Here is a 23,578-nt window from a genome sequence, read left to right on the forward strand (position 1 = left end):
TCACGGCCAACACCCAGTGACGATTATCTGAACCGGTCCTGGGCTTCCCCTAGGTCGACTCAGCCTCAAATGAGTACCTGGTGCGGTGTGTAAACATCGCCACTGGGGAGACAAAGGCGGTCGGGCGTGGTGCTGACCACCCACCCCCTCGTGTGCCGTGCCGGCCTTTATAGGTGCTACTCGCTAACAGCACTTGCCCCCACAGTCTGTTAAGGCTATACGGGGGATCTTTGTTTGCGTGCGCGCGTGGCCCCCGGTGGCCCGGCGCTTTGTTGGGAGACGGTGGGTGGGGACGGAGGGTTGGTGGATCACGCAGAGATCTGCGAAAATTCCACCAAAACTCAAGCAAACTGCCTCTCGAGGTTGCGCCGTGGTGGTGGTGGTGGTGGTGGCCGGGGGTAGAGCGAGAACGAATTTATTGAATCCATCCGTGCGGTGTTTTATTGATGTGTGTTGCCCCCCCCCCCTGGGATGAGTTTGTGGGGTTTTCTACGGACTCCTCCCACATGGGCGCATTGGGATCTGCGGATGGAATTCGAATTTACAAATGTAAATTATTTCTCATTATTGAACTCTCATCGATCGGAATGGCCAGCAATCCCAACGTAATAAGAACTTTCATGAAGGAGAAGAAAACAAACCTCTAGCCAGCTTTTTGTCGGGTCAAAATAAGGCGCGGTGTTGATATGATCAGTGGCGTCGATTAAATTGATCACTGACATAAAACAATCGATAACGATTGCTCTAAATGGAATTATAATTGTCATATGTGGTCAGAGACAAGCGCACACGTTGAAGATGTCGTGCTGTGTGTATGTACCTAGCCTGGCACAGGCGCTGTGTAAACCTCACTGGTGGTGGTGGTTGTTGTGTTGGCGTGACAGGCAGTACGTGTGTCACTCCGTACCATCAACAGAGCGGTGTCAGTCCATGGCGCATCTGGCAGCGTTTGTATCCACGTGTCACCAAGTGTTTACGAGTGCACTTGCGTCAATTTGCATCTCTGCTTTGAAGAAGGTCTGTTTCACAAAACGTCGCCTATTATAGGTTTTAAAAAAAATTGCCTTCAAAGGCCACTGCAGAGTTAATGACGAATACGTAGATTTGTTTTGTTGTTCTGTTATTTGTGCTCGGGCACGACTCACCGCCACCGCAGCGTGGCACCTGTTTGGTCCTTAATAGGTGCTCGCTAACAGCCGTTGTTCCCCACCACGGGCTCGCCACGGCAACACGCGGCATCTCTATCTTCTCTCTCTGTCGTCTTCTGCGGGCCATACGACCGGCGGATAGCTTTGCTCACGTGTCCGTGAAACAGCTGCGAACCATCAGCCAAACGCTCGTCTCCTCCGAAGCCGACCTCTTTAATTTGAATGCCTCTGCTTGGCTCGTCTCGCGTATAAACAACGCACGCCTGCTGTCAAAATATTTCTCTTTTTAGGGGAGGGGGGGATTAATTAAGAACCCAGGGACACACACACACAACACAATATCCTGATCTCCGGTCGGCATCATCGCCACCCTACCCCCTGCCACACCGCACACACACGTACGCGCACTCTCTCACAGGGGAGGTCCTGGCAGGTGTTTTATTGAAGTTGTTTACAGCAAGACACGGGGGGGGATGACGCTCCCTGCGTGTTTGTATGTGTGTGCTGTCATCTCGTGTGCCGCGCCGCGCACGGCTTTCGTAGGGGTTGCTACTCGCCACGGAGAGCGCTGAGGCCGCCAACAAGTCTGTTGAGGTTGGACGGGAGTGTATTTGTGGTCGCGTCTACGTGTGTGTCCACATTTTGCCGATACCTCTGGAACGGATTTGAACTGGTAAGCCTTAGAAATGAGACCAAACTTGGAGTGAGTGTCAATGCGTGAGCGTCGCGCGTTCTCGTGGGTGTTTGGTCGGTCTTTATAATTCTAGATTTGAAGCTTTCGTGACTGCAAGGATTCATATTCTTAGGTTTTTTCGGTAAAGTCACGTAGGTAAAACATTTACTTTTATTAATTTTAATGTTTTACCTACGTGACTTTACCGAAAAAACCTAAGAATACGGTCTTTATAAATTTACCAAAAATATATTTTAAAGATTTTTTGTAAACGGTTGAAAATTGTGCAACCAATGTTTTGCGAGTCACGGTGTTAAATTGCATCTCCCTCCACACATCCCTCGAGTTTAACCTTTGATTTAGAGAGGGACGCCGCGATGGCTAGATGTTAACTACCTCGCCTGGTACACAGGAGGTCCTAGGGTTCGATCGCGACCCTGACGCCTGCTGTATATTTGGAGTTTGCGGTGTCTCTCTCTCATCATCATCACGGTGGCTATGATATGTTAACTACCTCGCCTGGTGTGCAGGAGGTCCTAGAATTCGATCCCGACCCTGACGCCTGCTGCTGTATATTTGGAGTTTGCGGTGTCTCTCTCTCATCATCATCACGGTGGCTAGGAGATGTTAACTACCTCGCCTGGTGTGCAGGAGGTCGTGGGTTGCATCCCGACCCTGACGCCTGCTGTATATTTGAAGTTTGCGGTGTCTCTCTCTCATCACCATCACGGTGGCTATGAGATGTTAACTACCTCGCCTGGTGTGCAAGAGGTCGTGGGTTCGATCCCGACCCTGACGCCTGCTGCTGTATATTTGAGTTTGCGGTGTCTCTCTCTCATCATCATCACGGTGGCTAGGAGATGTTAACTACCTCGCCTAGTGTGCAGGAGGTCGTGGGTTGCATCCCGACCCTGACGCCTGCTGTATATTTGAAGTTTGCGGTGTCTCTCTCTCATCATCATCACGGTGGCTAGGAGATGTTAACTACCTCGCCTGGTGTGCAGGAGGTCGTGGGTTGCATCCCGACCCTGACGCCTGCTGTATATTTGAAGTTTGCGGTGTCTCTCTCTCATCATCATCACGGTGGCTATGAGATGTTAACTACCTCGCCTGGTGTGCAAGAGGTCGTGGGTTCGATCCCGACCCTGACGCCTGCTGCTGTATATTTGAGTTTGCGGTGTCTCTCTACCATTGTGGTCACGTGGATTTTTCTGCGGGTTTCCCCTCCACATTTAGAAACAACATTCACGCGTTCAGAGTATTTGGCTGCTGTACATTTACACGATGATAAGCCACTTCGTTGAGCGATCATTTGTGGCCAGGTCGTTTCTTAAGAAGAGCTACATAGCTCAGTGGGGGCCTTACCTGGTAAAATAATAAAAAATAGTTCGAGTTTAATTTGTGTGTGGTCGTTTCGTGATGTTTTATGTTCGCTTGCGTTAACGGATGTAAAGAGATGTTTGGAAGACACATCGATTGTGTTGAATGTTTAATCCATCTTGTGATGATTCATTTGCAATCAAATTATCTGCACTTGCATATTCTTGCATATTTAACATAAAAAAACTACTTTGAAGTTTATTTGAACTATTGTATTTAACACATAAAGCAATCATGCGGGATCATATTATCAATAAACTCATATGCAGAGCTTAATCCACTGCTGGATAACGGCCTCCCCACACCGTGTCCAGTCATGTTTGACCATACTTCACCACGCTGGTCAGTGCTGGTTGGTGAAGGCGGGGGGGTGAGGAGGCCTGGACCAGGAGACGATTCAGATGCCAGTCGCCACTGACGATAGCCGTGGCATCTCATGGCGAGGTACGGTGCGAAGGAAGTTCAACATTCATCATCATTCACTTCAAACTCCGCCTGTCAGCTCCAAGCACGGTGCTCATCCACAGGTCCCATGCACGGTGCGTCATCGCCCTCTGGTTGACAGATTCGGTATTGCACGTGGGGGGGATGGCTTAATAATTATGAATGAATGACCCTGCAATGCAGACGAACACACTTGGATTTGTATACACGGAGAGAAATGCCGCGGTTAACGAAGCCTCTTGGGAACGAAGTTCCTAACAATTAAGTGCCGTGACGGAACGCATCAACTTCGTTAACCGAGGTATTGCTGTACATTTCTATTTTTTTAAAACTCATTTAGATTCGACAATTACACAGTGGCCCTTAAATATAATAGGCGGCGTTTAATTTTGTATTTTTCTCATTTATGTTCTGTCTCGTTTGTATTGCTTTGTTCTCTCCCTGGTCGGCGCCACGACGGCTAGGAGATGTTAACTCCCTCGCCTGGTGTACAGGAGGTCGTGGGTTCGATCTCGACCCAACGCCTGCTGCTGTATATTTAGAGTTTGCGTGTCTCTCTCTCATCATCATCACGGTGGCTAGGAGATGTTAACTACCTCGCCTGGTGTACAGGAGGTCGTGGGTTCGATCTCGACCCAACGCCTGCTGCTGTATATTTAGAGTTTGCGTGTCTCTCTCTCATCATCATCACGGTGGCTAGGAGATGTTAACTACCTCGCCTGGTGTACAGGAGGTCGTGGGTTCGATCTCGACCCAACGCCTGCTGCTGTATATTTAGAGTTTGCGTGTCTCTCTCTCATCATCATCACGGTGGCTAGGAGCTGTTAACTCCCTCGCCTGGTATACAGGAGGCCGTGGGTTCGATCCCGACCCTGACGCCTGTTGTGCATTTGGAGTTTGCGGTGTCTCTCTCTCCCCGTGGTCGCGTGGATTTTTCTCCGGGTCCTCCGGTTTTCCCCTCCACGTGTATAATCGACATCACGCGTTTAGAGTGGTTTTGGCTGTTGTAATTTCCACGTGATGAGCCACTTCATTGAGCTGTCACATGTGGCCAGGTCGCTTCTGAAAACACAACCACATATCTCAGTGGGGCCTTACCTGCTAAAAAATAAAATCGTTTCAATAAAAAAGCAACTGAGTTGAGTTTAAATCAGCCTGACACACGCTCAACTGGTACGAATCGATGAATGTGTCTCCTCCCCGATGACCACAATGACGGTGGTGGTGGTGGTGGTGCTGTGCGTGTCTTGGCGTTCATCTCCCTACAGGCAGAAGGGGCCGTCTCGATGGCCATGGCGGTCGCATGGGCCCCACTGTTCATCTTTGGCCTCATCAGGGCAACCCACGGTGAACACACCGGTGAGTTGTCGCGGGGATTGAGTTGGGGGGGTGGCTTTTATTCATTTGTTTTAACGAAGTTGCCGAGCAATGGGCCACGCGTTCTGGTTGCTAGCAACAAACGGCACTTGTTTGTGATCGAAGTTGTAAGAGTCCAGGGGGGTGGGGGGGGGCGGTTAACAACGTGGGTCTTCCGACTGAGCGACGTCGTGAAGAGTTTGTAGGTGTACCCCTTTGGTTCTTTCGGTAAAGTCACGTAGGTGGAAATAAATTTGTTTTTAAAAAATAACAATGAAAATCACCCCCACTACCCCTCCCCCCCACTACCTCTCCCCCCCTCTACCCCTCCCCCCCACTACCCATCCCCTCAACTACCCCTCCCCTCAACTACCCCTCCCCCCCGCTACCCCTCCCCCCCTGTTACCCCTCCCCCCCCACTACCTCTCCCCCCCACTACCTCTCCCCCCCTCTACCCCTCCCCCCCACTACCCATCCCCTCAACTACCCCTCCCCTCAACTACCCCTCCCCGCTACCCTCCCCCCCCTCTACCCCTCCCCCCACTACCCCTCCCCCCCACTGCCCCTCCCCCCCCCCCAGCAGTGTTCGGCATGGGGGACCCCCCCGCGCTGTCCCCCTACCCGGAGCTGCACCACGCCGCGTCGCACGCGCTGCTGGTGCCGGGCGAGCGCTTCGAGCTGCGCTGCTCCGGCGAGACGCGCCTCACCTGGCGGCACCCGGCGGCGGCGCACGTGGCCGTGGTGGACTCGCGCGGCGAGGGCGAGGGCGCTGCCTCCACCTCCTCCACCTCCTCCTCGTCCTCGTCGACGCACGTGAGCACGCTGGTGATCGAGAGCGCGTCGATCGAGCACGCGGGGATCTACGTGTGCGTGTTCAGCGACGAGGGCGACTACGGCGAGGAGGGCGGCCACGGCGACGACGGCGACGCGGCGCTGGGGGACGAGGAGGACTACGGCCACGGCAAGGAGGAGGACGAGCTCAACGGGGCCTCCTCGCTGCAGATCTACGTGCGAGGTGCGTGTGTGCGCGTGCGTCTGTGTGTGCGTGTGTGTATGTCTGTGTGCGCGCGTGTTTGTATGTGCGTGTGTCTGTGTGTGTCTGCATGCGTCTGTGTGCGCGTCTGTGTGTGCGTGTGTCACTGTGTGTCTCCGTGTGTGTCTCTCTGTGTGTGTGTGTGTCTCTGTGTGTATCTGTGTGTGTGCGTGTGTCTGTGTGCGTGTCTGCATGTGTCTGCGCGTGCGTGGGGAGCGGTGGTGTAGTGGTTAGCGCGCTGCGCTATGAACCTGGCCACCCGGGTTCGATTCCTGCTCACGGCCAACACCAGTGACGATTATCTGAACCGGTCCTGGGCCTCCCCTAGGTCGACTCAGCCTCAAATGAGTACCTGTTGCGGTGTGTAAACATCGCCACTAGGGAGACAAAGGCGGTCGGGCGTGGTGCTGGCCACCCACCCCCTCGTGTACCGTTCCAGCCTTCATAGGTGCTCGCTAACAGCACTTGCTCCTACAGTCTGTTAAGGCTACACGGGGGATCTTTGTCTTTGTGTGCGATCTCGTGTTTACTCATTTTCAGTTGGGGGGGGGTGGCCACCTTCGCCGATGATATGTGATCAGTGTGAGGGCCGCCACGGTGGCTAGGAGATGTTAACTGCCTCGCCCGGCACGCAGGAGGTCGTGGGTTCGATCCCGACCCTGACTCCCGCTGTGGGCCTTGCCTGGTAAAAGATAAACTTGTTCAGTTTGAATCCAATGGGCTTTGACAGCACGATGGGGTGTGTCACATTCGTGCATTGATGGGGGGGGGGGGGGGCACGCATCAGGTGCGCGCTAAAGGCCACGAGGAGCCGCTATTGGCCCCCGGGCCTTGCGATGAAGAAGACCGCCTTAGACAGAGAGAAAGAGAGGACCACGCGGCGTTAATGACGGCGTCCCAGCTCTCGGGAAAAGGCCAGCGGGCCAAGCGGTGGAACTCACGGGGCGAGCGCCTGAGAGACGGAGCGGTGGAATCGATTCGCGCGCAGATGAGAGCTGGCGGCGGCTTGAGTCGGAGGCCTTCATCCAGAAGTGGATTGAACGTGACGACGACCGTGACGACGACCACCATGACGGCAATGAGAAAGACGATGACGACGATGATGACGACGATGATGATGACGATCACGACGACGATGATGACAATGACGACGATGATGACAATGGCGACGATGATGACAATGACGACGATGACGATGACAACGATGATGACAATGACGATGACGACGATGATGACAATGACGACGATGATGACGACGATGATGACGATGACGACAACGACAAAGACGGCGACGACGACGACGAGGACCGCGAGAAACCGCCGCGCTCCAACGCGCTCCGCGTCCCCGCGTCGCGCAGACCCCCCCCCCCCCCGAAGCGCCTCTTCGTCACGCTCCGTGCGTCCGTGCGCACGTGCCGCCCCGCGCAGACCCGGAGCACCTGTTCGCGCCGGTGTCGGGCTACGACCACGTGATCCCCGTGAACGAGGGCGAGGAGGCGCTGATCCCCTGCGTGGCGGGCGACCCGCTGACCCGCGTGACGCTGGTGGCGGCCGAGCGGCCCGCCGTGGCCCTGCCCGCCACCTACCTGCCCCTGCGCGGAGTCAGCGCACACCTCAAGGGCGGCAACTACCGGTGCCACGCCACGCTGGGGGAGCGCTCCGAGATGACGCCCGAGTACAACGTCATCGAGATCCCCGGTGAGTTGGGAAGGGGGGCAGGGAGCGGCGTCCCTTCAGCGTCCCGCTCGCGTCAACCCCGAGGGGAGCGCATCCATCCCTCCCTCTCCTCTCTCGCCCCGCGGCTCCTTGATTTGGGTCTCAGCATTCACCCAAGTCAACTAGGCCTTGAACGAGCGGAGAGTGGACGTCAGCAAGCAGGGAGGCGGCAACCGCCGACTTCGCGTGTCCCGTTGCGGCCCTCACAGGTGCTGCTACTCGCCAACAGCACTTGCCCCAACAGTCTGTTAAGGCTACGCGGGGGATCTTTGTCTTTGTGGAGGGCGGGCGGGCGGAAGGGGGGGGGGTAGCTACGAACCCGGTGGCAACCCGAGTTCGATTCCCACTCACGGCCACCGTGAGTGGGAATCCCCCCGAGGTGGTCTCGGCCTTGACCGAGTGGCTGGCGCGGTGTGCGGTGAAGCATCACCACTGGGGAGTGGCCGGGCGTGGCGTGACTCCCCCCTCACCGCCCCATCAAACGCGTGTCCAGGCGGGAGGAGTGGCAGAAACACACACACGCACGGGCGGTGTGCGCGTGCGTGTTGAACTTCTTTCGCGCCGTACGTAGCCAACCGTGCCGATTCGGAGGTGCCGGGGAAGGACAACAAACGACACACAAACAGCAATTCCAAAGAAATTAGTTTTCAATCAAAATTTAAAAGTGCACAGCTCCGGTGGCTTTCTAATGTCGGAAGGGAAGAGCGTTCCAGACGGCCGCGGAAGCGCGTCTGAAAGCGCCGCGCGGCGATGCGGTGACCACCGCCTTCGTTCGACGGTTCGCCAAACGACGCCGCTACTGCGAGGATGGCCGGAGTTCGTGTGATGGTTTATCAGAATCACAACACATGTATTTATCCTGGAGGAATCCGACGAGCTATGAAGCTTTTTTCACAGATGTCCAGTTCCGGGCGGGTAATGACGTTACAACAACAAACAGTACGAAAACACGATAGTAGTGCAAAGTCTAAGAAAGGTAAACGAATCACCCACTGAGTGATTAACTTACGTGGCTTATCATGTGGAAATTTACAGCGGCAAAATGATCCCAACGCGGGGTTCCTCGTGTCTAAGGCTCAGGCCTACGCGAGTCTCTGTGCGATATTCTCAAGTTCGTGCGTCCGTGTGTCTGTCCGTGCGTCTGTCCGTGTGTCTGTCCGTGCGTCTGTCCGTGTGTCTGTCCGTGTGTCTGTCCGTGTGTCTGTCCATGCGTGCGTCCGTGTGTCTGTCCGTGTGTGTTTCCATGCGTGCGTCCGTGTGTCTGTCCGTGTGTCCGTGTGCCTACGCGAGTCTCTGTGCGATATTCTCAAGTTCGTGCGTCCGTGCGTCTGCCCGTGCGTGCGTCCGTCCCCGTGTCCCGCCAGTGTCGCGGCTGAACCCGACGCTGGAGGCGTCGAGCGTGAAGGTGATGAGCGGAGACTCCTTCAACATCACGTGCTCCGTGCGCGGCAACGGCATCGTCAACTTCGACTGGGAGTACCCCGGCAAACACGTGAGCAGCCGCTCGCACGCCCGGCAAACGTTGGACGGACGTTGGGGGCTCGACGTTGAACCAATGTTAGCGTCAACGTTGGGTCAACGTTTGTGGGCTGAACGCGGAACGAACGTTGGCCCCAGCGGCGTTCCGTGTTCACCGTTCGAAGGCGCGCACGACCTCACGCGGACATTAACACGAATGTTTGCCAACGGTGGGAGCTGTGGGATTTGAACCGGCGGTAATCTCCCCCCGCCCCCCCCCCCCCGCCTTCGCCGACACGCGCACGAACCAGCGTGGTGAAGTACGGTCAAACGACCCCGATGACCGGTAACGGCACGGGGGGGGGGGGGGGGGGGGGCCTCCATCCGGCGGTGGATGCGTAAACATGCGTTACAATACCACAGTGACGGTTGTCTGAACCGGTCCTGGGCCTCCCCTAGGTCGACTCAGCCTCAAATGAGTACCCGGTGCGGTGTGTAAACATCGCCACCGGGGAGACAAAGGCGGCCGGGCGTGGTGCTGGTCACCCACCCCCTCGTGTGCCACAGTGCCGTCCTCCATGGGCGCTACTAGCTAACAGCACTTGCCCCAACGGTCTGTTGAGGCTGTACGGGGGACCTTTGTCTTCGTGCACGTACAGTGTAAGCATGCGCAGCGATTATTTATAATCGCTGCGTTTACGTTGAATTTGTTTGTGCGCTGGTGCCCCTCTCGTGATTTACGCGGCAATTAAATGTAATCGCCTCGCTCATAATTCCGCCTCTGTATCGGCCGCTTATTTGTTTTACGCAATTCATATCGAGCTCCGCCGGAGGACGAAGGGGGGGTGCGGCGACGCGGGGTGCAACATCGAGAGGCCCGTTCGTTGTTTTGTGAAAACACAATCGATGAAACGCTCCACGCGTGGAGGGAAGGGGCCCAGACCGCGTGGCAGCGTCACAGGGCCACCGGCGTTAGCCGCGGCCGGGAATCGAACTCGGGTGGCCGGGTTTATGGCGCGGTGAGGCAAAAAAAACCAGCCGCGTCGCCCGTGCACGTGATGGTCGTACCCACCGTACGTAAGCCGACCGATCAGCGCGGTGCAACATATTAATTCTAGATTTGAAGCTTTCGTGACTGCAAGGATTCATACTCTTAGGTTCTTGATGCAGCAATTTTGCTGTGACGGTTTCACCTGAAGACGGAAGCTTGTGTTGCCTCCGAAACGTCGTGATTTAAGTTATTTGTTTTCTTTTTTTAACCTACGTGACTTTACCGAAAAAAACAAAGAGTAAGTTCAACATATTACATGAGAAAGTTTGGCTGGCTGGCTGGCTGGCTGGAGTGACAGACAGACGGATGGAAGGTCACGTCCCAAGGATGTGCGTGCTGCTAGTTTCCATAGGATCACCGGCACATCGGGATCTACGGATGAAATGCGCCTTCCAGATGAAAAGTTATACTATTACTATCCAATTATTATCATGACGACTATCATTAAACGGGTTTAGGATATTAATGAGTGAGAAAACAGGAAGTTGTTATTAACGTAGAGCTGTCGCCGGCTGGATTATTGCGTTCAGAGTATTTGGCCGCGTTAAATGTCCACGTGACGATGAGCCCCTTCGTTGAGCTATCGCAGTGGCCAGGAGCTCAGTGAGGGCCTTACCTGGTGACATAAACAACGACGTTTGTTTTAGTTTAGTTCACATCGCGCTACCTCGCGGGGTGGCGGCCGAATCGTGGAAGAGTCCGTCATCCAGCAGTGGATGGACAATGTCTGTACATGTGCCCGTGTCGTGATGTTGAACTTCGTTTGCGCCGGATGTGGCCAACCGTGTAAATCAGAGGTATGGGGGAAAGGACAAGAAACGAAACACAAAGAGCAGTTCGCAAGAAATGAGTTTGTAAATCTAGATGATGATTTAAAAGCGCATCGCTCTATCGGAAGGAGGAGCTTTCCAGACGGCCGCAGATGCGCGTGCGGTGAAACATCACCCAAATGCCACGACCCTGACTCATGTTTGTTGTTGTGTGGTTGTCGTTGTTGTTGTCACGTGGTGGTGGTGGTGGTGGTGGTCGTGGCGGCGAGCAGTGGCCGAACGTGAGCGCGCCGCAGACGCTGGTGAGCGACGGCGTGCGTGCCGACGGCGAGACGGAGATTGCGAGCACGCTCACCTTCACGGCGGTGACGAGCGCACAGTCAGGCTCCTTCCGCTGCTCCGTGGAGAACTCGCAGGGCACGAGCAGCGAGGAGAAGCTGCACATCGACGTGCTGGGTGCGCTGCGCTCACACGCGCACTCACGCACACTCACACGCACTCACCCACACACGCGCACTCACACTCACACTCACGCACACTCACCCACCCGCACTCACTCACCCACCCGCACATACTCACTCACCCACCCACGCTCACTCACCTACACTCACTCACACCCACTCACTCACCCACCCGCACTCACTCACCCACCCGCACATACTCACTCACCCACCCGCACTCACTCATCCACGCACACTCACTCACCCACACTCACTCACTCACCCACCCACACACACCCACCCACCCACTCGCACTCAATCACACTCACTCACACTCACTCACCCACCCACACACACACTCGCACTCACGCACACTCGCTCAGTCACACTCACTCACCCACCCGCACTCACTCACCCATGCACACTCACTCACCCACACTCACTCACACTCACTCACTCACCCACACTCACTCACTCACCCACCCACACACACCCACTCGCACTCACCCACACTCACTCACTCAACCACCCACACTCACCCACACTCACTCACCCACCCACACTCACCCACCCGCACTCACTCACCTGCACTCACCCACCCTCACTCACCCACCCACACTCACCCACCCACACTCACTCACCCACACTCACTCACTCACTCACCCACCCGCACTCACCCACCCGCACTCACCCACCCGCGCTCACCCACCCGCACCCACCCACACTCACCCACCTGCGCACACACCTGCACACACCTTCACACTAACCCACCCACACTCACCCACCTGCACTCACCCACACTCACCCACACGCACTCACTCACCCGCACTCACCTTCACACTAACCCACCCACGCACACAGACAAAGATCCCTCGTATAACCTTAACAAACTATCGAGGCTGTTGGTGACCAGCACCACGCCCGACCGCCTTTGTCTCCCCAGTGACAATGTTTTCCCGCACCACACCAGGTCCTCATTTAAGGCTGAGTCGACATAGGGGAGGCCCAGGACCCGTTCAGATAATCGCCACCGTGGCGTTGGCCGTGAGCGGGAATCGAACCCGGCTCGCCGGCTTGGTAGCGTCGCGCTCACCCGCGTCCTCCGTGCGTGTGCGTGCGTGCTCGTGCGCTGGCAGAGCGTGGCTACGTGCGCCTGCACACGCTGGTGTCGCGTGTGGAGCGAGCTCGCGCGGGCGAGGTGCGCCGCTTCGCCGTGGCCGTGGAGGCCTTCCCGGCGCCCGCGGCCGCCTGGTACAAGGACGGGCGGCGCCTGCACGGGGGCCTGGGGGAGGCCGACGTCACCCTCGACGTGCACGACCTCAAGCGCGGCCGGTGAGGGTCGCGATTCACGACGAGGCGGTGGCAAAAGGGGCCCCCGCGCAGCTCGGAAAACGGTTGGAGAACCGCCGTTTGTGATCCGATGAACGTTCGGCTTGAAATGTTTTTTGACAAAAGTGAAGTCTCCAGGGTATGACGCGGGGTGTGACGCGGGGTGTGACCCAGGTGTGACGTGGGGTGTGACGCGGGGTGTGACGCGGGGTGTGACCCAGGTGTGATGCGGGGTGTGACGCGGGGTGTGACCCCAGGTGTGACCCCAGGTGTGACGTGGGGTGTGACGTGGGGTGTGACGCGGGGTGTGACGCGGGTGTGACGCGAGGTGTGATCCAGGTGTGACCCCAAGTGTAACGCGGGGTGTGACGCAGGTGTAACCCGGGGTGTGACGCGGGGTGTGACGTGGGGTATGACCCCAGGGTATGACCCCAGGGTATGACGCGGGGTGTGACGCGGGGTGTGACGCGGGCTCTCCCAGGTACGAGAGCGTGCTCACGCTGGTGCGCACCAAGGAGGAGGACAGCGGCGAGTACACGCTGAGCGTGGGGAACGCCCACGACGCGGCCAACCACAGCTTCAGCCTCTACGTGTTCGGTGAGGCGCACACGCCGCTCGACGTGGCGACAGGGGGGGGGACGTGGGGGGGGAGGGGAGCGTGGGGGGGGCGTGGGGGGGAGCGTGGGGGGGGGGGGCGTGGGGGGGGGACGTGGGGGGGGGACGTGGGGGCGGCTTGGGGGGGGGACGTGGGGGGGAGACGTGGGGGGCGAAGCGTGGGGGAGGGATGTGGGGGGGGCGTCGGGGGGGGGGACGTGGGGGGGGGGGACAGGGGGCAGCCTGAGCCGGGCCTAATAAGATCTGAGAGAGACTTTCAAACGACCTCGCCTGGTCACAACCGGCACCATTATTTACCGTGGAGGAACACGACGAGTGTCACGCGGCCGCGGTCCGGCGCTCGCTGCCAGGGCCCCCCCCCCCTTCACACTCCGCTGCTGGATGGATGCCTCCGTGCGTTCTGCCGCGCGCAGTCCCCGCGACGATCAAGGAGCTGTCGGACGCCCACGGAGTGAACAACACGGAGACCCACGTGGTGACCTGCGTCGCCGAGGGTCTGCCCGTGCCCGAGATCACGTGGTACACCTGCTCCGACCTCAGGAGGTGAACGTCTACGCGGGCGCGTTCTGTCCGCTGCCGGACGAGGGTCTCTATTGCCGCGTAGCCCCGCAAGAACTTAATTTGGAGCTTTCGTGACTGCAGGAATGACTCTTTGCTTCTTTCGGTAAAGTCACGTATAAAGAGAAAGTAATAAATGAAATACTAGCATACGACGTTTCGATTGCAACACAAGCAATCGTCATCAGGTATAAATGAAATAGAAACACAAATCTAGTATACTTAGAAATGTAATGTAATACAACAGAGAGTCGGATAACATAACAGCCAACACTGTTTTGTTATCCGACTCTAAACGTCGTATGCTAGTATTTAATTTATTATTTTCTCTTTATACGTGACTTTACCGAAAGAACCAAAGACCTGTAACGCCTGTTGCGCACGGTGGTCACCCATTGGAGCGCTGTGCGGGCACAAAACCTGCTTAGCTTCCGAGATCTGCCAATGTCGGGCGCACGTATCTCACAGGAGCCTCCTAACCCTTCATCCAGCAGTGGATTAACGATGGCTGGTGACGACTGGGAAGTGCGCACCGTTGTTCGTGATCTCGGTACAAATTTTGTTCAGTTCGAAGGTGGCGACCCTGACCCAACTTGACCTCAGTCTCTGTCTCCCTCTGTCCCTCCATATCTCTGTTTCTCCCTCTGTCTCCGTCTCACTCTCCACCTACCTCTCTGTCTCTCCCTCCGTCTCCCTGTCTATGTTTCCCTCCTTCTCTCCGTCTCTGTATCCCCGTCCCCATCTTCCGCCCTCCCCTTCCCCTCTCAGCTGTAACGAGCGCTGGGCCTGGCAGCTGCTCAACAGCACCGGCGGCACGACCGGCACCAGCGGCGCCGGCGGCGGCGGCACGGAGGTGGAGACCCACGCCATCGTTGGGAGTCTCACCTCGTCGTCGTCGTCGTCCGACGGGCCGGGCCCGGCCGCGGAGTTCCGCAGGGTGCGCGTGTCCAGCACGCTCACGTTCCCGCGCCTCGACCGCTCCACGGCCGTGCGCTGCGACGCCACCAACGCGTTCACGCGCGCCAGCGGCAGCCTGCGGCACGGCGGCGACGACAACGACGACGACGAGGAGGAGGACGCGGAGCCCCTGCACAGCGCGGCGCAGGTCGTCAAGCTCGTCAAGAACGGTGAGCTCCCCACGCCACCCCCGACCACGGGGAGAGACAGACACGCAAACTCCCAAATATACATACTCTTAGTTTTTTCGGTAAAGTCACGTAGGTAAAAAAATGAAATTAAAATTATTTTTATTATTTTATTTTTTATTAATTTTAATTTCATTTTTTTACCTATGTAACTTTACCGAAAAAACTAAGAGTATGGATCCTTGCAGTCACGAAAGTCCCAAATATACAGCATCAGGCGTCAGGGTCACGATCGAACCCACCACCTCCTGCACACCAGGCGAGGTAGTCAACATCTCCTAGCCACCGTGGTGATGATGGTGGAACCCATCACCTCCTGCACACCAGGCGAGGTAGTCAACATCTCCTAGCCACCGTGGTGATGATGGTGGAACCCGCGACCTCCTGCACACCAGGCGAGGTAGTCAACATCTCCTAGCCACCGTGGTGATGATGGTGGAACCCGCGACCTCCTGCACACCAGGCGAGGTAATCAACATCTCCTAGCCACCGTGGCGGCCTCCCCTGCTTTAAGACCGCAGCGTTTTAAGCGCTGCGTGGGCGCGACCGCAATTACAAAACGTCGCCTCTCTCTACCCTTTGGCAGATTCTCACTCCAAGCTCAAGGTGATGGCGGCCATCTTGGTGCTGCTGGTGGTCGTCATCGTCTCTCTCATCGTGCTCGTCGTCGTCTGGAAGCAGGTGAGCGTCGTCCCCTCCTCGCCGACGACGCACAACGGCCTGCCGCCGCTGTCTTGCGGACACGCGCACACGTACTCTCGCGATGGTTTAGCTGGTGTATGGACGTGCGTATGTTGAGATTCGTTTGCTCCGTACATGGCCCACCGTGCTCATCGGAGGTGCGGTGGTGATGATGAAGCTGCCGATGATGGCGTTAGTGATGGCGATGTTGATGATGATTATAATATTTACAATAATGAAGCTGAAGATGAAGCTGATGATGATGACGCTTACAACGATGTAAATGAAGCTGCTGGTGATGGTGACGGTGTTAATGATGATGATGATGTTGATGACGACGATGATGTGGATGTTGATGATGATGATGACGCTGACGCCGACGATTGGTGGGGCCTTGCTGGCTTGCAGAAGCCGCGCTACGAGGTGCGCTGGAAGGTGATCGAGTCCATCAGCCCCGACGGGCACGAGTACGTGTACGTGGACCCCACGCAGCTCCCCTACGACTCCCGCTGGGAGCTCTCGCGGGACTCCCTCCAGCTCGGTGAGCCAGCGGCGGCGTAGCGGTGCGCATGCCGCGGCCACTAACCGCGCCATTGGCCACTAACCGCGCCATGGCCACTAACCGCACCATGGCCACTAACCGCACCATGGCCACTAACCGCGCCATGGCCACTAACCGCGCCATTGGCCACTAACCGCGCCATGGCCACTAACCGCACCATGGCCACTAACCGCACCATGGCCACTAACCGCACCATGGCCACTAACCGCGCCATGGCCACTAACCGCGCCATGGCCACTAACCGGCCCGCGTTCCAGCTGGCACTCCGCGTGGCCGAGCGGCCACGGCCGACTGAGCCTGGGCCCTCCTCCTCTAGACCGACTCGGCCCCTAAAAGTCGAGCGCCGGGGTCGCCCCGGCGTGTCAACGCCGAGGCTGCGAACGACTCGGGCGGTCGCACGTGGCGCTGGTGCCTCCATCGCCGCCACCGCCGCTTGCCCTCGCGTCCGCTGCAGCCACGCTAGGCGCTCGCTAACGCTGCGTGGGCCGCTGACTGGGCTGACGGTGTTGCCATGCGCTGACTGTGCACCCCCCACCACCCCCTGCCACCAGGCCGGATCCTGGGCTCGGGGGCGTTTGGGAAGGTGGTGGAGGCCACGGCTCGCGGGATGAGCCACTCGCAGACCTACATGAAGGTGGCGGTCAAGATGCTGAAACGTACGTACCACCGCCGTCGTCGCCGTCGTCGTCATCGATACATCATCACCATCATCACCGTCGTCATTGTCGTCATCATCGACACATCTTCATTACCATCATCACCGTCGTCATCATCGATACATCATCACCATCATTCTCTTCATTGCCAATTCCATCATCGTCATCAGAAACTATTAAGAATATATATATTTGACCAGGTTATAGCCGTGCAGCTCTTTTTTCAGAAGTGACCTGGCCACAAACAATAACTCGGCGGAGTGGCTTATCATCATGGAGAAATGTATTGCAAATAAATGCTCGATTCTCACGTTGATGTGGAGGGAAAAACAAAAGTACTGGGAGAAAAATCCACGTGACCACGGGGAGAGAGAGAAAGATACACGCAAACTCCAAATATAAAGCAGCAGGCGTCAGGGTCGGGATTGAACCCACCACCTCCTGTACACCAGGCGAGGTAGTTAACATCTCCTTGCCACCGTGATGATGATGAGAGAGAGAGACACGCAAACTCCAAATATACAGCAGCAGGCGTCAAGTTCTGGATCGAACCCACGACCCCTTGTATACCAGGCGAGGTAGTTAACATCTCGCCACCGTGGCGCCCAAACAGCATCGCCGTTGGGCGAGGAGGAGGAGCCAGGGCGTGAGATTCGTGAGAACGATGAAGGCGGTGGTGAAGGAGTGACAAGGAAGCGACTGACCTGACAGCGAGAGTGCAGCATTGAGTTGGGCGAGTAGAGAAATCAGCCTTTTGGCGTCCTCTGGTCTAACACTGTTTGAGACTAGGCTCTAAAGAAAGTTGTCTCTGGTGTGGACCAATCAGTTTTAAAGACAATGCATCATCATATACTACCAGAGCATACTTTTGGTTTGCATGTTCACCAACAAGTACGTGCGGTTAAATTCAGCCACGATTCCTTGCAAAAGGTTTCTGTTTGGTGTTTTAACATCTTAACACCTCCTGTTTTATTGCCAAAAAGGGTGAAACCAATTCTTGTAATTTGATACTGGCAAGGTAGGTCCCATGATGACGAGAGAAATAAGCGTGGGACCGTTCCGATTCACGCCGAGCCTCGCGGAACACGCTCGGCCCGGCTCCGCTCTTGGCGATTGCTCGTGCGCCGTTCATCCTGGAACTCTCTCCGTGTCGCTCTCCGCTTACGATCCACAAACACTTTCCTGCCGAGGCAGTGTCGCATGCTTGATAACGGCTAATGTGTCTGTGCTGCTGCTGCTGCTGTTGCATGCTCACAGCCACGGCGCGCACGAGCGAGAAGCAGGCGCTCATGTCGGAGCTGAAGATCATGAGCCACCTGGGACCTCACCTCAACATCGTCAACCTCCTCGGGGCCTGCACGAAAGGAGGTGGGCGCCGCACGAAGACACGTCCGACTCGATCACCACGCGATACTCGATACTCGATACGTGCGTCCGCTGGAGTGCCACGAGAATCGGTTATAATTCGCCGGTGGTGAAGACTAACTGTGGAGTGGGAACCAACCCAACAGGTTCCTAAGCGCCAGGCGGTGTTTGCGTGTCACGCCAGGGCCCATCTACATCATCACCGAGTACTGTTGCCACGGCGACCTGGTCAACTACCTCCACCGCAAGCGCGACCGCTTCCTCTACGGCTCGGCCAGCAAGGACAAGTTTGACGGAGACATCTTCAGCCTCAACAGCAGTGGGGAGAACACGCGCAGGTGAGCGCACACTCACTCGCTCGCCCAATCGCACGCTCACTCAGCCACTCACTCGACCAATCACACAGTCACGCTCTCGACCAACCGCACGCTCGCTCACCTGCTCGCTCGCTCGACGAATTGCACGCTCGCTCGCCCGCCCGCTCACTCCCTCGACCAATCGCACACTCGCTCACCTGTTCGCTCGCTCGAGCAATCGCACGTTCGCTCACCCGCTCGCTCGCTCGACCAATCGCACACTCGCTCGTTCACCCCCTCACTCTCTCGACCAATCGCACGTTCGCTCAACCGCTCACTCCTTCGACCAATCGCACACTCGCTCGTCCGCTGTTTGCTTGCTGTAACTCTTTGCTAGCTGTGGAAGGCGCAACACGAATTGACGTTATTGCATAATTAATATCAAGCGGTGGAACGCCGCAGAGCTCCGAGTAAACGCTCGGCACCTTCCCCCTTGACGCGGCCGCCCCTCGTGCCGCCCCGCAGCTACGTGCTGCTGTCGTTCGAGGAAGAGGGCGCCTACATGGACATGAAGACGGTGGACATGGGCCAGTACGTCCCCATGACGGAGAGCGGGCAGCCACACTCCTACTACTCGCACCCGCCCTCACACCGCCGCCTCACCATGGATGGTACGTGGGGGGGGGGGGGGAGGGCGGTGGTGGTGGTGGCGCTCACATGGCCCAGGAGGGAGCGATGTTATTGGTGGAGGAGGGAGTGATGTTATTGGTGGAGGGAGCGATCTTATTGGTGGAGGAGGGAGTGATGTTATTGGTGGAGGAGGGAGTGATGTTATTGGTGGAAGAGGGAGTGATGCTATTGGTGGAGGAGGGAGCGATGTTATTGGTGGAGGAGGGAGCGATGTTATTGGTGGAGGAGGGAGCGATGTTATTGGTGGAAGAGGGAGTGATGCTATTGGTGGAAGAGGGAGTGATGCTATTGGTGGAAGAGGGAGTGATGTTATTGGTGGAGGAGGGAGCGATGTTATTGGTGGAGGGAGCGATGTTATTGGTGGAAGAGGGAGTGATGCTATTGGTGGAAGAGGGAGTGATGTTATTGGTGGAGGAGGGAGTGATGTTATTGGTGGAGGAGGGAGCGATGTTATTGGTGGAGGAGGGAGTGATGTTATTGGTGGAGGAGGGAGCGATGTTATTGATGGAGGAGGGAGTGATGTTATTGGTGGAGGAGGGAGCGATGTTATTGGTGGAGGAGGGAGCGATGTTATTGGTGGAGGAGGGAGTGATGCTATTGATGGAGGAGGGAGTGATGTTATTGGTGGAGGAGGGAGTGATGCTATTGGTGGAGGAGGGAGCGATGTTATTGGTGGAAGAGGGAGTGATGTTATTGGTGGAGGAGGGAGTGATGTTATTGGTGGAGGAGGGAGCGATGTTATTGGTGGAGGAGGGAGTGATGTTATTGGTGGAGGAGGGAGCGATGTTATTGGTGGAGGAGGGAGCGATGTTATTGGTGGAGGAGGGAGTGATGTTATTGGTGGAGGAGGGAGTGATGTTATTAGTGGAGGAGGGAGTGATGCTATTGGTGGAGGAGGGAGCGATGTTATTGGAGGAGGAGGGAGTGATGTTATTGGTGGAGGAGGGAGTGATGTTATTGGTGAAGGAGGGAGCGATGTTATTGGAGGAGGAGGGAGTGATGTTATTAGTGGAGGAAGGAGTGATGTTATTGGTGGAGGAGGGAGTGATGCTATTGGTGGAGGAGGGAGCGATGTTATTGGAGGAGGAGGGAGTGATGTTATTGGTGGAGGAGGGAGTGATGTTATTGGTGGAGGAGAGAGTGATGCTATTGGTGGAGGAGGGAGTGATGCTATTGGTGGAGGAGGGAGCGATGTTATTGGTGGAGGAGGGAGTGATGTTATTGGTGGAGGAGAGAGTGATGTTATTGGTGGAGGAGGGAGTGATGCTATTGGTGGAAGAGGGAGTGATGCTATTGGTGGAAGAGGGAGTGATGTTATTGGTGGAGGAGGGAGCGATGTTATTGGTGGAAGAGGGAGTGATGCTATTGGTGGAAGAGGGAGTGATGTTATTGGTGGAGGAGGGAGTGATGTTATTGGTGGAGGAGGGAGCGATGTTATTGGTGGAGGAGGGAGTGATGTTATTGGTGGAGGAGGGAGTGATGTTATTGGTGGAGGAGGGAGCGATGTTATTGATGGAGGAGGGAGTGATGTTATTGGTGGAGGAGGGAGCGATGTTATTGGTGGAGGAGGGAGTGATGCTATTGATGGAGGAGGGAGTGATGTTATTGGTGGAGGAGGGAGTGATGTTATTGGTGGAGGAGGGAGTGATGCTATTGGTGGAGGAGGGAGCGATGTTATTGGTGGAAGAGGGAGTGATGTTATTGGTGGAGGAGGGAGCGATGTTATTGGTGGAGGAGGGAGCGATGTTATTGGTGGAGGAGGGAGTGATGTTATTGGTGGAGGATGGAGTGATGTTATTAGTGGAGGAGGGAGTGATGCTATTTGTGGAGGAGGGAGCGATGTTATTGGAGGAGGAGGGAGTGATGTTATTGGTGGAGGAGGGAGTGATGTTATTGGTGAAGGAGGGAGCGATGTTATTGGAGGAGGAGGGAGTGATGTTATTAGTGGAGGAGGGAGTGATGTTATTGGTGGAGGAGGGAGTGATGCTATTGGTGGAGGAGGGAGCGATGTTATTGGAGGAGGAGGGAGTGATGTTATTGGTGGAGGAGGGAGTGATGTTATTGGTGGAGGAGGGAGTGATGCTATTGGTGGAGGAGGGAGTGATGCTATTGGTGGAGGAGGGAGCGATGTTATTGGTGGAGGAGGGAGTGATGTTATTGGTGGAGGAGAGAGTGATGTTATTGGTGGAGGGAGTGATGCTATTGGTGGAGGAGGGAGCGATGTTATTGGAGGAGGAGGGAGTGATGTTATTGGTGGAGGAGGGAGTGATGTTATTGGTGAAGGAGGGAGCGATGTTATTGGAGGAGGAGGGAGTGATGTTATTAGTGGAGGAGGGAGTGATGTTATTGGTGGAGGAGGGAGTGATGCTATTGGTGGAGGAGGGAGCGATGTTATTGGAGGAGGAGGGAGTGATGTTATTGGTGGAGGAGGGAGTGATGTTATTGGTGGAGGAGGGAGTGATGCTATTGGTGGAGGAGGGAGTGATGCTATTGGTGGAGGAGGGAGCGATGTTATTGGTGGAGGAGGGAGTGATGTTATTGGTGGAGGAGAAAGTGATGTTATTGGTGGAGGAGGGAGTGATGCTATTGGTGGAGAAGGGAGTAATGTTATTGGTGGAGGAGGCAGCGATGTTATTGGTGGAGGAGGGAGTGATGCTATTGGTGGAGGAGGGAGTGATGTTATTGGTGGAGGAGGGAGTGATGTTATTGGTGGAGAAGGGAGTGATGTTATTGGTGGAGGAGGGAATGATGCTATTGGTGGAGAAGGGAGTGATGTTATTGGTGACACGCATCACCATTTACGAGTCGTACGTCACCGTTCCGACCGTCCCAGCGCTTGTCGCATCACATCGCTGTGCGTGTCCGCCGCCCGTGTCGCTGCAGAGAAAGACCGCGAGGTTTTCTTCCCCGATTTCGTGGACGAGGAACTGGCTCCGCTCCACCTCAACGACCTCATCAGCTTCAGCTACCAAGTCGCCAAGGGCATGGAGTTCCTGGCCTCCAAGAACGTAAGCTGAGAAGCGATGGCAGCGACGGTGGCGCCTTCGGGCAAACGTCCTGGGAAAAAAATTCCACTTCCGCCTTGCCACCTATCTATCGGTGTTCACTCCTCGCCCGCGTAGAGAGCGGTGCCAGGAGAAGAAGGCAGCAGTCAATAATTGCCCAAGCTCTGCAGTCCTCTGTATATTCAGCTTTTCTCGGCCAATGAATGAGCTTTACGCGTGGGAGGAACCCGAAACAGACGGAGCAGTTAGGAATCCACATTTTTGCTGTATGGCCTCCTCCTGGCGAGCCAGGGCATGGCTCTTCCATACCCACAGGAAGGGATTCATCAACGCCACCGTGCTGCAATACAGGTCACCGCCGCCCGGCACGCCGCCACGTCCCGCGTCGTTGGTGCAGAGTGATCAGTGTCTCCGTGCGCGTGTCCCGCGTCTTGTGTCCACAGTGCGTTCACCGGGACCTCGCGGCCCGAAACGTCCTCCTCTCCGACCGTCGCACCGTCAAGATCTGCGACTTCGGCCTCGCGAGGGACATCATGCACGACTCCAACTACGTCTCCAAGGGCAGCGTAAGCGGCAGCACCCGCTCACCGGGGAGACACGTGGACCCATCTCGCTCTCACTGGGGGGATCTTTGTCTTTGCCAGCGTCTGTGCCAGCGCGTGGCCTCACCAAGGTTATTTGAGAGTCCTATTCGGTGCTCAATAACATAGAACAAAATGAAAAAATGAAGTTACTCCTGGCGAGCGCTGGGAGTCAGCGTGTCGTTCCGTGTCTCGTCAAGTCGACAACCGCGGCTCCTCCCATCGCCCCGTGTCTCTGTCTCTCTCAGACTTTCCTCCCCGTGAAGTGGATGGCTCCGGAGAGCATCTTCGACAACCTGTACACGACTCAGAGCGACGTGTGGTCGTACGGAATCCTGCTGTGGGAAATCTTCTCCCTAGGCGAGTACAGCATCATCGTCGTCATCATCATGATCACCGGGCAACATTAGCATCAGCGGCAGTGCCAATGCCATCGTCCGATTCATCATCATCACTCGCAGTATTAGTAAAAGCATCCGCAGAATCACCATTTTCCTCATCGTCACGCTAACTGTATCATCGGGATTGTCACCATCAGCAGCATGACCTTCACCATATCATCATCATGCGCGCGTCTGCACCCATCGATCCGTAAGCGACGGCGTCGCTTCGCGTGTCCGCGAGGC

The 23,578-nt window shown here is 56.3% G+C and overlaps 1 protein-coding gene across 1 annotated transcript in view; it reads left to right on the forward strand.

Moving 5' to 3' along the window:
* The window catches only part of PDGFRA (platelet derived growth factor receptor alpha), a 53,654-nt gene that overhangs the window by 23,694 nt on the left and 6,382 nt on the right, over window positions 1-23,578 (forward strand). Inside the window, exons 3-20 of the mRNA XM_078600857.1 lie at window positions 4,914-5,004; window positions 5,585-6,016; window positions 7,463-7,732; window positions 9,115-9,242; window positions 11,302-11,485; window positions 12,606-12,801; window positions 13,280-13,395; window positions 13,827-13,956; window positions 14,740-15,098; window positions 15,703-15,797; window positions 16,206-16,338; window positions 16,911-17,015; window positions 18,273-18,383; window positions 18,565-18,718; window positions 19,202-19,347; window positions 22,250-22,374; window positions 22,815-22,937; window positions 23,201-23,312. Of these exons, the coding sequence (XP_078456983.1) occupies window positions 4,932-5,004; window positions 5,585-6,016; window positions 7,463-7,732; window positions 9,115-9,242; window positions 11,302-11,485; window positions 12,606-12,801; window positions 13,280-13,395; window positions 13,827-13,956; window positions 14,740-15,098; window positions 15,703-15,797; window positions 16,206-16,338; window positions 16,911-17,015; window positions 18,273-18,383; window positions 18,565-18,718; window positions 19,202-19,347; window positions 22,250-22,374; window positions 22,815-22,937; window positions 23,201-23,312 (2,992 nt within the window). The 5' untranslated portion in view covers window positions 4,914-4,931. The remainder of the gene's footprint in view (window positions 1-4,913; window positions 5,005-5,584; window positions 6,017-7,462; window positions 7,733-9,114; window positions 9,243-11,301; window positions 11,486-12,605; window positions 12,802-13,279; window positions 13,396-13,826; window positions 13,957-14,739; window positions 15,099-15,702; window positions 15,798-16,205; window positions 16,339-16,910; window positions 17,016-18,272; window positions 18,384-18,564; window positions 18,719-19,201; window positions 19,348-22,249; window positions 22,375-22,814; window positions 22,938-23,200; window positions 23,313-23,578) is intronic.

Source organism: Lampetra planeri, chromosome 15, assembly GCF_965212315.1.
Source record: "Lampetra planeri chromosome 15, kcLamPlan1.2.h2, whole genome shotgun sequence".
Taxonomy (NCBI): Eukaryota; Metazoa; Chordata; class Hyperoartia; order Petromyzontiformes; family Petromyzontidae; genus Lampetra; species Lampetra planeri.